General features: G+C 39.6%; 1 protein-coding gene across 2 annotated transcripts in view; it reads left to right on the top strand.

Moving 5' to 3' along the window:
- TMEM131L (transmembrane 131 like) overlaps window positions 1-15,230 on the top strand; it is a 167,794-nt gene that overhangs the window by 78,627 nt on the left and 73,937 nt on the right. For both annotated transcript variants that reach the window (XM_027067612.2, XM_027067606.2), the window contains exons 4-7: window positions 502-570; window positions 5,326-5,449; window positions 6,493-6,609; window positions 7,976-8,086. In XM_027067612.2, the coding sequence (XP_026923413.2) occupies window positions 502-570; window positions 5,326-5,449; window positions 6,493-6,609; window positions 7,976-8,086 (421 nt within the window). The remainder of the gene's footprint in view (window positions 1-501; window positions 571-5,325; window positions 5,450-6,492; window positions 6,610-7,975; window positions 8,087-15,230) is intronic.

The following is a 15,230-nucleotide window of genomic DNA, read 5'->3' as shown; positions in this document are numbered from 1 at the left end:
ATGATTGTTCTTAAAAATACGGACTTGGGATGGTTTCAGCCTTCAGGGGCATCCCTGGCTCTGCTCCCATCCTTTCCCTGTTACAACTTTAGAGGCCAAATCTCCTTCCCTCTCCAACCCCTCACCCCCAGTCATCTTACATGTATGTCTTGATTTGGAGTTTATGAAAATAGTCGTATTATCTGAATTCATCCATAAATGAAACCTAAATTAAATGTATATTAAAAATTAACTGCTTGCTCATTTTTGTTGAATGCTTATAGAATCTGTACTTTTGATATGTTATACTAACCATAATCTAAAAGTATCTTAAATTTTTGCGAGTATAGAATTAGACTTCTAATAATTCAATTTTTACATTTAAGATCTAGTTCAGACTCATCAATAGGGGAGTAAAATTATATCTTGTGAGAGCCCTTGGCCTAAGTGTATACTCTTAACTCAGCATTCAAGTTTCAAAATTGCAACAAAAAATAATCTGTCTTGTCTTTTCTTTTTTAGCTTCTCAGACAAACTATTTAGTGGAAAGGGCTTACATTTTCAGCCATCAGTTCTAGATTTTGGAATTCAGTAAGTATCTTTTCTTTGTAATTTTTAATAACTTATATTATTTGCATTGTTTGCTTTCAGGATATTTTATATATATAATGTATGTATATATATATGTATGTATATATATATATTTTAAATATATTAATATATATAAAATGTTGAATACATTTTAAGTATATTAATAATATAAGGGATGTTGATTCTGGGGCTTGTTAAAAGGAATATTTTTGTGAAAAGGAGAGTGTAAGATTGTTTTAGCTACTTCTTCAGTTATTAATAAATATACCTTATAATATTTTATAGTGATTAGAATTTGATAAGAAGTCAGTATTAACTCCTGGTTTTTCTATAGCAAGTCAGGTTATTGTATAATGAAAACACTAAATATTGATGGTTTCTGAGTTCTTTTTTTTTCTTTTTTTTATTTGAAAGAGAGAGCATGCACAAGTGCATGCACAAGTGCACAAGCATTGCACAAGCGCAAATGGGAAGGAGCAGAGAGAAGGAGGGAGAGAGAGAGAATGAGAAAGAGGGAGAGAGAGAGAGAATCCCAAACAGGCTCCATACTGTCATCACAGAGCCCGATGAGGGGCTCAAACTCACAAACCATGAGATCATGACCTGAGCTGAAGTTGAACGCTTAACCCACTGAGCCACCCAGGCGCCCCTAGATTCTTTTAATTAGACTCATCTGCTTATTTTTACTGCTTGTGATGCTGTGGGATTTACAATTGCATGTACAAACATTAGTTACCACAGTTAAGACTTTGGAAAGACGTTAAGTGGAGAAGAGCACACATAAGCTGAGTGCATTGTGTTAAGAACCGTTAAGATGAAGGGAATGTGATCTGAGTGTTGGTTGTGGGGCTAATCTGGGAACTTGGAGAAATAAGGAGCATGGTGACACTGTGCAGAAGGGACTTAAGGACTCTTGTTGGCTGTGACACTTAACAAGCGTTTGAAGTTTGAAACTTAAAATGTTAAACTCCCCGGATGCAGAATATTGCAGAACTGAATAGATGCAATTTCATGTGAGTGGAGTTTCAGATATGGAAGTAAAAGAGTGTTTTAGGTGTCAAAGCTCTGCTTATTTCAGCAGCCTGGAACATCAGTTCAGTTTTACGAAGAGCTTATTTGAGTTACAAGAGAAGTTATGTGAATGAAATAGGCGTGGTGATAGGAGAGCATCTGGGGTGAGTTAGTGGTGGTTTCCTGGTGTGCCCTCCTTTATTCATCTGGATTTCCTTCTTTCCCTTTCCTTGTGATCATCAAAAGATTAGCCCTAAGGTGAAGGAAGAATGAACTTTAAATATAAAAGTTTCTTGTTGAGCTTTTCAAGGAGATTCTGTAAAGGAAGAAGAGAGAAAAGTGTGAGGGGAGCTTGCTGATTTTACAAGATTCGAGGTGTCTGCTTTTTGGTGTTTGAGTTTTTTACACCTTTACTGTTAGGTAAAGAAACGTTCAAAGCTGAATTTATAATAAAACCTCATTGGTTGCAAATTCTGAGAGATCGCTTTTGTGAACAGTCTTTATCGTAAAAAGGAATTTTAGTGCAGGACCTACTTTTAAAAATGTATATATTACAGATTGGTAGATGTAATAAAATGGATATAGTAAGTACAATTAGATCAGGATGACAGCTCCAGTTCATAGTATGTTGGCTATCTATAATATGTTTACTCTTCGGTAAGATAAAAATCCTGTGATCAATGCACATGAATGTATAGATGTATTAGCAACATATGTTAATTAGCTATATGCATCATTTTCTGGTCCCCATAACTGGAAGCAGGTTGAAAAACAAATGTTTAAAATCTTTATACATTAAAAAAAATTTTTTTTGAGTTTACTTTGAGAGAGACAGCGAGCAGGGGAGGGGCAGAGAGAAAGGGGGAGAGAGAGAATCCCAAGCAGGTTCTGCTGTCAGCGCAGAGCCCGATGTGGGGCTCGAACTCATGAACTGCAAGATCATGACCTGAGCTAAAACCAAGAGTCAGATACTTAATCAAATGAGCCACCCAGGCACCCCCAAAAAGGTTACTACATTTTAGACTTGAATCATCTTTGGATGATACAGTTTTGTGTATGTAGTACTTTATAGTTCTCAAAGTACAATCATGTCTCTTGTCAGTTGAGTTTTATATCAATCCTAGAAGGATAGTGGACTAGTGGAGGTAGGTATAATCTGAGAGAGTGACACACACACATACAGAGAGGCGCGTGCGTGTGTGTCTGTGTGAGATTTTCACATATCTCTATATTTGAGCATGGACTACAGATGCTTATGTATTTCTTGCTAAGAAGTAATGTATTTTGCCCAAGGGCATTTTGCTAGAAGTAACAGAATAAATCTTAGAATTGTCTTCTCATTTCTAAGTCAGCACATACCATGCTATTTTTTTTTTAATAAGCGAGATCTAGGATATGATTAAGGGAATAAGTTATTTTTGCTGAAGTTTTAAAAAAGTCTCAAAAACAAACTGTAGTCAATTAGAACACTTCTAAAATTAGTCAAGTTTTACCTTACTTTTAACAAATGGTCTAATTTATAGGCATTAGATTCAAACTTCAGCCCAAGTGTTCTCCTTCTGATTTCTTCACTGCCCTTGTTCAGCTTTTGCTATTGTTTATTTTGAAGCTGACCTTGGGCAAACCCCATCCCTTTTTCATAGCTTTGGTTTTCCTCTGGGATGCAGAACCAGGGGAGTGTTACCCAGCTGCCTTCTGGCAGCTGCCTTCTGCCTACAATCCACTTTGTAGGATTTGTTGTTAAGGGTTAATATCCCACTGGTCCTGAGATTAAAAGTACTAATCATTCCTAAAAGATTTTAATCATTCTTTTGTAGTATTAAATTAAAGAGTACCTTCCAGTTGTCACTAGTGAAGGAAATTCTTATCCTCATAACGCTTTTAAAAATAGAATTAAAAAACATAGAATAAAAATAGCCCAGTGGTAACCAGGTCTGGGTCAGGTCTGGTGAGGTTTCTGGGGGAACACAGTCACTGGGCTCCCTAGAGTTGCAGTTTTGCAGTACGATTTTTTAATGTGTTTTCGTCTGGGAAACATTTGTATTTTTTTGAACTAAAAATCTTATATTCCAGTGATATGAATGGGGGATAAAGCTTTGAGGACAAGTATTAATAGCTTTGCTGATTGAATCGTATTATTTACCTAAAACCTAAAACCATGGAAGTCTTTATTTTTTTAATTTAATGGAAGGAAAAGACAAATGTGAGCCCCATCCTCCCCAAGCAGGACTCCCTGAGGTGACCTTTTGTGCTCATGGTAGTCTAAAATATTTTTAGTTGTATTAGCTACAAACACTAAAAAAAATCAAGGTTTTGATCACACTGATGTATATTTTATTTATCACTGGGTGTAAAGAACCCGTTTTTGAAAATAACACATTGGCTGTATTAAACCTTCAGTTAAGACTTGTGATTAAAAGTAGTGGGGGTGTTGGCGCTTGGCTTGGCTGACTCAGTCTGTAGAGCATGCGACTCTTGATCTTGGGGTCGTGAGTTCAAGCCCCATGTTGGGTGTAGAGATCACTTAAAAATAAAATCTTGAAAAAAAGTAGGAGGAAAGCTGGAAGAAGAATGTGAGAGATTTGATGGCAGTGGTATAATAGTTTGGAAATCCCACTGTTACACGTAAGACAGACAGCACGCACTTAATTTTCCTTAAAACACACAATTCTTAGTATCAGAGAAGTCAGAATAAAATCAGAGAAACGCAAGCATAAGGTAGATGAATTTTTGCTGAACTTAAAATATAGTTTTATTTCTAGGCCATATTTAGGAGAGCGGTGTATTTGGGTCTCTGCTACTGAGGGCATTAAAACTGGAGAAATGGCTTCAGTGAAACTTTCACTGGCTCTCTGTTTATGACAATGTGAGTTAAGTGGAATGAATTTGGTATTGGGCAGTAGGAATCAGAGGTAAATGATTCCAGGGAACATGGCAGGTAGGTTGGCCAGAGATTGCTCTCTGTTCCCTTGCAGTTCCTTTGCTAGCCTTGTGGATAGAAAGCAGAGGAAAGAAAGAATTAACATGGGCGTCCTTCTCAGGGTGTTTGCTGGAAAGCAGACATTCTTACCTTAGTGCACAAGTGTTTTCGAGCCGTGTGTAAACCTTTTGTGTGTGCCCGTTTGTGGAGGGAGGAGCCAAAGCTTTCATCAGGGTTTTCTACAAGACTCATGATTTGAATGGATAAGAGCAAGTGCTAGAAAGTGCTGCTGAGTTTTCATTTTTCTCAGAAGAATGGTCTTTAGCAACAATTAAGTTTTCCTTTCATAAGGCTTGATAAAGTCCCTTTGTGAGTTGAAATCCATTCCCCTGGAAAGCCTCTTTAAACTTATTACTCAGAGAAGAAACTGTAAAAAAACTGGGTTTTTCTGAGTACAGTTTCTTACCTAAACATATTTTCATTTGAGTCAGAGTGAGTACCTATTTCCTACTCTGAGTATTTGCAAGCATTTAATGGCCCATGTGTGTTGAATTCTTCTAACACAAAAGTCAGTGAGGCGTTACCATTGGTTGGCATTAAGTGTGTCTTGTAAAAGAAAGGATTCTTTAAAAAGTTTTTGTGGATTGAATGTTTTAGTAATAACAGGATTTAATAATTGTTGCTTTTAACTTTAACCAACATCAACAGCTTTCTGGGATTAAAGTATATATACAATGTGTGTGGATGGAGGGATGGGTGGATGGATAGCTATATTTAGAACCACATAATACATTGTTTTTTTTTCCTCCTTGTTCCCCTCCTAGGTTCCTGGGTCACCCTGCAGCAAAGATTCTCTATGCTTATAACCCTAGTAGGGATAGTGAGGTCGTGGTGAATTCAGTGTTTACAGCTGCTAGACATTTTCATGTGCCTCCTGTTCATTGCAGGGTAAGTGTTGATGTACTCTTGGAAACTATGCTGTGGCAGGCTGCCAGATTTTCTTGCTTTCTTTGGCCTGAAGTTTTTACTTTCTGCTCCCTGTCTCCCCCTTTTCTGCTACCCAAACTCTTCCCTTCTGTGTGTTTGCTTTAGCATTTATTTTTTCAGTTGTTCATAATTTTGGTGGCTCTTGGTATCTACATGGAAAAAAAACATGGAAAAAGAAGTTTAGAGTCTAAACAAAGTATAATGTTTGTGTATTTAATAGGACTTTTTCATGGTTAAAGAAATATAGTATTATGTGTCTTGAAATGACTACAAATGCTGAAGCATTTAGTAATTAATACAAGTTTTATAGTCATGGTCTCTTTGCCTGGCACACTGACTAGAATTGGACTCCTTTCTAAGTGTAGGAGTAGGAGGCAGTGAATGGCTCCTTATAAAGTTAATTTGCACCGTAACAGAGAGCTCCAGACCCTGGTCTTCTAGTAGTGTAGATTTCAGTGGTCTTTGAAGATCCCAATCATTGGTGGGTTTTATTTATTTGTTTATTTAGTGTACTGATGTCTACCTGATATACTTTTTTTCTTTTAAATATAAGACCAAGGAAATGGTGTAAGAGGAAGTCCACTATTCTGTTTATGATTGTCCAGATAAATGCAGCTTCCGATTTTTATTAGGTATTGCCAGGTTTGTACATCAGTGGCTCCTTCTACTTAAGTAAGGTTAGAACTGTGTTCGATAAAGGCCGTTGAACACACGTGGGTGCAGAAGAGGAGGGAAAAGGGAGGATGTGAGGGCACAGGGTTCCCAATCCAAAGTGAAAGCACTCGGCAGCTGCCTTGCTGTAAGTCTGTGGTATGTCCTTCGATACCTTCTTAGATTGTTGGATTTTGTTCCATTTGGGGGATTCCTAAGGATTCATGATACTTCTGAATCAAGGGTACAGATATGCAGACATCTGTTAACAGAAATTGTCAAAAAGAAAGTCTCTGAAAGACATCTTTTAAAGAGGGCCATTCCCAATGGCTAATTTGGTACCTTTCTTTCAGGTAATTCCAGCAATGGGGAAAACGTCCTTCAGAATTATTTTCTTACCTACTGAAGAAGGAAGCATTGAAAGTTCTTTATTTATTAATACCTCCTCGTATGGAGTCCTTCCCTATCATGTAAGTAAGTTTTTCCCTCTTGTCCTATGATTTTGTTGTTGATTTAACAAAGGGGTTTGGATGTTTTGTAAAAGACTTTTGGAAATGTTGCCACCTGGCTTATGTTATTAGAATATAAGATCGTTAGTGATGTTAAACTCACCAGCTTTCACCCTTCTTCTGCATCCCATGCCACACACATGGGACTGTCTTCGGCTCAGAGTACAGAGCTGTAACTCTCACCATGAATCTCTGAAGGACATTGGAACAAAACACAGAAGTCTACCGTATTCTATTTCTGTTATAAAATAGAGTGTACTTTCAGAACTCTGCCCTCACCTCATGAGCAGTCCAGAGGGAGGAGCTATAAAGGCAGTCTCTACTGATTTTGCCTTCGTCCCTTCTAGGCTCGGGAATATTTCTGATCAGGGGACAAGGATTGCATGTTTGGGGGCCAGTTCTCAGGGAGCTTACTATTGATATCAAGGCACCAGGGATGGAGAGTGAAGAATCTTTTCGTAGTTGTTCACAAAAGTAGTTAGGAATCTTTATCTTAAGTGGTATCTGTGACTTATTTAATACGACGTAGCATCAAGCCAAGATCTGTCATTTTCATTATTATTTATTATTGGATTCCATTTAACACTTGTTTCCCTAATGGAAAAATTGTCTATATCTGAAAAGCTTTGCTACAGTGAGGAACATTGAGCTTAAATGTAGCAACTTTTGTTACTTTCTTTTGTAGACAGAGATAAATATAGTAACTGGATTAATACAGTCCTTAAATTTTATTTTTTAATGTTTATTTATTTTTGAGACAGAGACAGAGCATGAACGGGGGAGGGTCAGAGAGAGGGAGACAAAGAATCTGAAACAGGCCCCAGGCTCTGAGCTGTCAGCACAGAGCCTGACGTGGAGCTTGAACTCACGGACCGTGAGATCATGACCTGAGCCGAAGTCGGACACTTAACCGACTGAGCCACCCAGGCGCCCCAAGGATTAATACAGTCTTTAAACTATTTATTTATTTATTTATTTATTTATTTATTTATTTATTTATTTATTTATTTATTTATTTTTGAGAGAGCGAGCACGCACACAAGCAGGGGAGGGGTGGAGAGAGGGAGACACAGAGTCTGAAGCAGGCATCAGGCTCTGAGCTGTCAGCACAGAGCCCAATGCAGGGCTTGAACTCACGAACCGTGAGATCATGACTTGTGCTGAAGTCGGGCGCTTAACCAACTGAGCCACCTGGGTGCCCCTGGATTAATACCGTGTTAAAGGTCAAGGTGGTGAATACAGATTGCCTTTGGAAAGGTATTTTAACATTACGGCAAATATGTTTCAAAACAAATAGAGGAGTAATTAACTTCTTTTTTTTCTGAAGGTTTCTGGAATTGGCACTCGAAGAATCTCTACAGAAGGGTCTGCAAAACAGCTACCAAATGCTTATTTTCTGCTCCCACAGGTTCAGAGCATTCAGCTTTCACAAACCCAGGTAATTTTAATGGTGGATTTATTTTGAATTCTAGCAAACGCCAAACTTTGTAGTCTTCTAAAGTTATGTATCTTTTACAGCCCTTTTTATATAGGATTGCTAGAGATGTTAAACTCACCAGCTTTTAGAATTGGTATTTTACTATTTTCCGCTTTTTGAAAAAATCCTGATGTTGTGTCAGTGGAATCCATGTTCTTCTTTTGAAAGGCTGTATAGTCCATAGTGTTGCTTTGTCATAGTTGGCTTTATCTTGTTTTTGATCATTTGAAGTGTTTCCAGTTTTTCGTTATTACTACCATTAGTCCATGTACATGTTTTATAAGTTTTTTATTTCCTTTTTGGATTACCCGTCTCCTCAGGATATATTTTGTAAAGAGAGTGTCTGTAGTTCAAGACCATGAACCATTTTATAGAGCTTGTTAAATATTGCCAGGTTGCTTTTCAAGAAGACAGACTGCTATGGTCACTAGTAATGATATTTTTTCAGGAATGTCTTACTATCTTCTCCTCTCCCTAGTCCTAGCCTTTCTTGAGTGTGGCTCAGTGGAAAGAAATGTTTTTGATGTTTTAGAGTGTATATCCAGATGACCCTTGAGCAGTGCAGAGGCTATGAGTATCAACCCTCAATGCAGTTCAAAATCTGTGTATAACTTTTGATTCCCCAGAAACTTAACTGCTGGCAGCCTGCTGTTAACCAGAAGCCCTACAGATAACATAAATAGTTGATTAACACGTATTCTGTGTTGTATGTATTATATACTGTATTCTTACAATAAAGTAAGCTAGGAAAAATGTTACTAAGAAAATCATAAGGAAGAGAAATACATTTACAGTACTGTTCTCTATTTATTGAAGAAATTTGCATATCAGTGGACCTGCACAGTTCAACCCATGGTATTCAAGGGTCAGCTGTAATGATACCTTAATGTTGTTTTAATATGCATTTCATTTATAGTGTATAAGTTTGACCACTTTTCCCCTTTGACTTATTTCCTTGTAACTATGGCTAACTTTTGAAATTGAGAAAATTCCTTTTTTTTATATATATGTTTGTTTTTTGGAGAGAGAGAGAGAGAGAGAGACAGAGCATGAGCAGGGGAAGGGCAGAGAGAGAGGGAGACACAGAATCTGAAGCTGGCTCTAGGCTCTGAGCTGTCAGCACAGAGCCCAACGTGGGGCTCAAACTCGTGAACCATGAGATAGTGACCTGAGCCGAAGTCAGACGCTTAACCCACTGAGCCACCCAGGCGCTCCAAGAAAAGTCTTGAACCAGTGTATCACCTTACTGACCCTTTCTTTCTGATTAGTGAATAAAGAATATTGCTTAGAACTTTGTGTCAGTCCCAGTAGTGCCTGGGGCTTTCCTTCATTCAGTAGTCTTCCTCTGCTGTGGGCAGGCACTGGTTTAGTATTTCCATCTTCCTGGAGCTTACATTCCAGTGAGAAGACAAATAAAACTAATTTACCTGCAATGTAATGTCTGGGAGATTTGTCATCACTTAGATAATTCTTGGGAATTTTTGGTATTATTTTTACTTTGATAAAACTGAATAGCCCTTCCTCCCAGGATTTTAAGGAAGATTTCTTTTAGTTTGTACATTTGGATTTGGTTTAAATCCTAAGACCAATGGGGATGTATTGAACTTTTTTTTTTAAGTTTATTTCTTTTCAGAGAGAGAGAGCAAACAGGGGAAGGCAGAGAGAAAGAGAGAGAGAGAGAGAGAGAGAGAATATCTCAAGCAGGCAGTGCAGAGCCCGATGTGGGGCTTGAACTCTTGCATGGTGAGATCATGACCTGAGCCGAAAACGAGTCTGACTGTAACCAACTGAGCCACTTAAGTGCCCTTGTATTGAATGGTTTCTAGCATAAAAATGATCTGAACTGACTTGCATTTTTGTAAGGGGTTGAAAGGGCTGGGGTAAGTGTAACTTGCATATGCTGATAGCATGGGTTTTTCCTGCTGAATGTTTTTAGCCTTATCTCAGGGCCGTCCTTCAGCAAAGGGGGTGGCTGAGAATGGCCACGTTTCTCTGGTTACTGAGACTGGAAGCTTTGAATGCCAGATGCTGTATTAGTGGTGATAAAAGTATTGAAACAGAGACAGGTGTTCAGATATCTTAGTAGGGGTTAATTTAAGGATACAGAGAATTAAGGGAAAGAGGCAATGACCATGCAGGCCTCTCTACGAGGCCTGTGAGAGACCTTGCTGTGAGGAGAGCTTGCACGTTATATGCATTGTACCTGACAGATCTTATCTGCTGACCGTGATGCCTGCTGCCTGTTTTCCTGCATCCAGGCTGTCATCATCTCTTTCCCAGTCTACTCCAGTGGCCCCTTAACAGATCTGCCAGCATCTAGTCTGGCCCTTTCAAAAGTCTCTTTTCCTAAAATGCAAGTTGGACCACACTAGTCATCTGCTTAACACCTTTCAGTGTATTCCTGCAGGTCTCAGGATTTAAACCAGGTTCTTAGTGTGGCTCTAAGGCTTGCTTCCTCTGCTTGCTCACCCATGCCGTTTTCACTCCTCCACACGTCCTTTGTGCCTGCAGTTTCCTCAGATTCCCCCGTCCCAACTGTCCTCTGGAGTAGCCCTGATTTCATCCTTTCTGTTTCAGCTCAAGCTCCACTTCTTCAGAGTCTTGCCATCTCTCCCCATCCTAGTTCAGGTCCCTGGATGGACTGTCGTAGAACTGTGTTCTTCCCACTTAGAACGCTTATCCCCATTACTCAGCCACCCTTTCCTTCCCTCCGTGAAATTGTAGCCCCGTGGAAGCAGAGACTGTCTGCTGTTGCTGTCCACAGGGTCCCCTACACCTAGCCCAGGGCCTCCGGCAGAGGCGCTCAGTGAACACTGGTCAGATGAAGTTCCGGCTGGAGGGACGTCTGTAGCTCTCCCCATGGGAGCAGTTTCAGGGGTTCTTTGTTCTGTTTTTTTTTTTTTTTTGCATTTTAATTTATTTTTTAACAGCTTTATTGAGCTATAACTCACATACCACAGACTTGATCCATTCGGCAGTTTTTAGTATATTCAAGAATTGTGCAGCCACCACCGTAGTCTAATTTTAGAACATTTCCACGGCTGCAGTTCCTGGCAACCACCCCTAAGTTTTCTGTCTCTATAGATTTGTCTCTTCTGGATGTTTCATATAAATGAAATGTGTGATCTTTCATGATTGGCTTCTTTCACTTAATGTTTTTAAGCTTCATTCATGTCATAGCGCATATCAGTCTTTTATTCTTTTTTATTACCCTATACTAGTGAACCATTGTATGGACATACCATACTTTGTTTCATCATTTACCAATTGGCAGGAATTTGATTTGTTTCCACTTTTTGGCTATTATCAAAACTGTTGCAGTGAACATTTTCGTACAAGTTCATGTGGACATATGTTTACTGTTCTCTTGGGTGTGTACATAGGAGTGGACTTTTGTGGTCATATGGTAATTATATGTTTAACATTTGAGTAACTGTCAAAAAGTGGTTGTATCATTTTACAGTCTCACCAGCAATATATGAGGATTCCAGTTTTTCTACAGCTTTACCAAAACTTACTTTATGTTTTTTGGTTTTTAAAGAACATCCTAGTGGATGCGAAGTGATAGCTTAAGTGTTTGGTTTGCATTTTCCTGATGACTAATGATGTTGAGCATCTTTTCAATGTGCTTATTGGTCACTTGTGTATCTTTTTTGGAGAGATGTCTATTCAAGTCTTTTGCCCACCTTAAAATTGGATTGTTTGTTTTGTCCTTGTTGAGATGTAAATGTTCTTTACGTATTCTGATACTAGGCCTTTATCAAGTACATGATTTGCAAATACTTCTCTCATTCTGTGTTGGTTTTTTCATTTTCTTGATGGTGTTGTTTAAAGTACAAAAGTGTTCAGTTTTGATGAACTTCAATTTTGCCTGTTTTTTCCTTTGTAACTTATGCTTTTAGTGTCCTATCTAAAAAGGTCCACAGTTACCAAGATTTACCTCTGTTTTCTTCAAAGAGTTTTATAGTTTATCTCTTACATTTAGGTCTATGATGCATTTTGACATTTTAGTGTATAGTATGAGCTAGGGATCCTAATTCATTCTTCTGCATGTGGGTATCTAGTAGTCCCATTTTTTAAAGATGTTCATTTACTTATTTTGAGAGAGAGAGAAAGCAGGGAGGGGCAGAGAGAGAGGGAGAGAGAATCCCAAGCAGGCTTTGCACTGTCAGCACAGAGCCCAGTGCGGAGCTCAAACTCCCAAACCACGAGGTCATGACCTGAGCCAAAACTGAGAGTCAGATACTTAACCAACTGAACCACCCAGGCGCCCCTGACTATAATATTTTTGCATTTAAACTTCATACATATATGTGTTTGTGTTGTGTTTAAGTGGCCATAATTGCCAGCTATGCTTTCTCAGAAAGAAATGTCTTCATTTTGCTCTTCTGTTTTTCCTTCTTTCTGTTTTTTGGTCAAGAACCCATCATCTGAGGTGAGTGTTGAGTTCAGCTTCCCTCAAAACGGGATAGAGGGTTTGGGAGGTACTCTGGTTCAGTTGGGAGCTGGAAGGTGGGTCTGCTAGAACGCTAGAGAGTGAGAAGGTTTGGGCAGAAATTAAGATATTGTCAGCTTTGCTTTCACTTGCTTCCTTAGCTCCATCTCATGGGATAAAAGAGGGTGCCAATAATCATTGTTATGTTATCTCATTTTTTTTGCACTTTGGGCTCATTTTGGTCCGTTTTATTTGTGTCTTTACCCATTGGTATCTGACTTTTGCGTTTTTCCTGCTCAGTTGAATCGGATTGAATGGCTCCCTTTCTTCTGCTGGAAACAAGAGTGTGTGTGTGATTTCTTTTCTGTCTAGATTTTTGGTGATGTGTTGTAACAGCCACTAGGTTCAGTGGGGAGGAGGGTATACCTTTCGCCTCTCTGCTGCCCATGTGTGTCTGCTTTTTTCTTTTTCAACCTTTTCATCTGGCCCTTCTTTTTCATTTGTTTGGCCCTTTATGAAGCGAGGGCTCCTAGCAGATGAGAGGCCACTGTTGCAGTGGGTCTGAGTAAAAGTCTGAGGTTCTTCTGCTTTTGTTGTAGTCTTGTCATTATTTGACCCCCGGGTTATTGTCCCAGTCATTCTCTGCTCCATGTGTCACACTGCTGCTCTCATGTCCTCCCAGACAAAGCTGTTCAGTGCTTCCCTGGTCTCTGTACTAGCTGGGCCCCTGTTGGTTTCAGCATAAAGCCCGAGCCCCGGAGCTTGGCATATGAGGCCCTCGACACCTGCTCCAGCCTCCTCTCCAGCCTCAGACGTCCTGCCCTTCTCTTCTCCACTCCGGCCTCCAAAATCGCTTGCTGTTGAAACGGGCCATCCCTTTTTACATACTGCCTTTCCTTCATAGGCTTTCACCCCCTTCTAACCCTCATTGTCCTTCTCGCTCCCTCCTCTGAGACCTGGTTCAGGTATCAGCTCCTCCGCAGCCTCCCCTGGGCCCTGGGCAAGTCTGTGTTCCAGTCCCCCTGGCATGTGGTTCAGACCCCTGCTTGAACGTTTGGTGTCATCCTGTGTCGTCCTCCATGAGGCTCTCTTCCACGGGCCTGTTTCTTTTTCATTTTTATAATCTCAACATCAGCTTAGTGTTTAGTACATTGAGGCCCCCACAGTTTTTAATAAGTAGGTGAGTCAGTGGGCATCTGAGTCGAGATCCCCAAATAGCGTATCTACCTGTCGTAACATGTAAGATTTGCATAACTTCCCCTTTTCACCACATCAGCCACTTTGACCTTCACCAGATTTACTGCTAGGGCAGGTGGTAATATCCTTATTTTAGAAACTGTAGGATGGACGTAGAGTTTAAGTTACCTGGTGGAGGCCGAGAGCCGAGCTGGGATGGGCAGTGCCAGCGTGCTCTGCCGAGGGATTTGCGCCATGTATAGTTCAGTGTCGCGATGACTTCCACATCTGTGCACTTAGTAACTCACATTCCAAGAGAGATTAATGGCAAATAAAATGTGGGGTTTGGCTACATTTTTATAATGGCAGAAGAACAATGGAGACAGTTTAAAGGCTCGACAGTAGAAAGAGGATTTGATGAATGTGATTATATCAACATGTAGACTGTTAAGTAGTTCTTCCAAGTTATAATTCTGATGCTTTGTTTGACAAGGGAATAGTAGAATATAAGCTAGGTTATACTTGGTGAGTGTAACTATGAAATACACAGTGGGATAGAATACATAAATACAGTTGTGCTAGGCTTATGAAAAAGTGAGAGTTTTTATCTTTTAATGTTTTTTTACAGTGCTATTTTGGTTCCAGACTGTTGAGATTTGAGGAGTGTTTCAGTGGTTTATTTGGGCAAAACAGTGTTAGAAATTGGCATCATCTCAGGATCTGGCATAGAGGCTCACTATCACGATAGGCTCGTCTCAGAGATTTACAGGAACTTAGTTATTGGTATTAGAATCATTATAAAATAATGTCTATTGTTAAAAATAAAATGATAAGGCAGTGTGGGAAACCCAGATAAGTTTTGAAGTTAGAGGAAAACACATGACACACAGTCCCACCAAATAAAAGTGTGTGTGTGTGTCCTAACATGATACCATATTATCACATTATCTAAAAGTGAGATTGTGATTATACAAAAATTATTATGTAATCAGAACATAACATGGGAAACCAGAGAAGCGAAAAATTAGAAATAAGCCCCAAGACTACAGTCACACTCGGCAAAGGTAACTAGGATTAATATTTTGTCATATCCTAGTGGGCACCTGGGTGGCTCAGTTGGTTAAGTGTCCAGCTTTGGCTCAGGTCATGATCTCGACCCCCACCTTGGGCTTCGTGCTGACAGCTCCCTCCCTCCCCTGCTCACACTCTGTGTATCTCTCTGTCTCAAAAATAAAAACAAACAAAAACATTAAAAAATGTTTTGTCATTTCCTTTCAGTGTATTTCCTGAGTGTGCATGTATACAATGAAGGGTTCCCCTTCCCATCACAGCATAATGTTGCTGGATTGAGTAAAGGAGAGATTATTTCTGGGTGTGCTGCGTGATACCTAATGCATTTCAGACCAGGAGTTCCTAACCTTTTGAGACTGGCACAGCCTTCGCTTTTGGAGTGGTGACATCAGGCCCCTGTGCCTGCCTGCCCGGGACAGGTGT

The sequence above is a fragment of the Acinonyx jubatus genome, chromosome B1, assembly GCF_027475565.1.
Source record: "Acinonyx jubatus isolate Ajub_Pintada_27869175 chromosome B1, VMU_Ajub_asm_v1.0, whole genome shotgun sequence".
Taxonomy (NCBI): domain Eukaryota; kingdom Metazoa; phylum Chordata; class Mammalia; order Carnivora; family Felidae; genus Acinonyx; species Acinonyx jubatus.
This window is presented reverse-complemented; position numbering and strand designations above follow the sequence as displayed.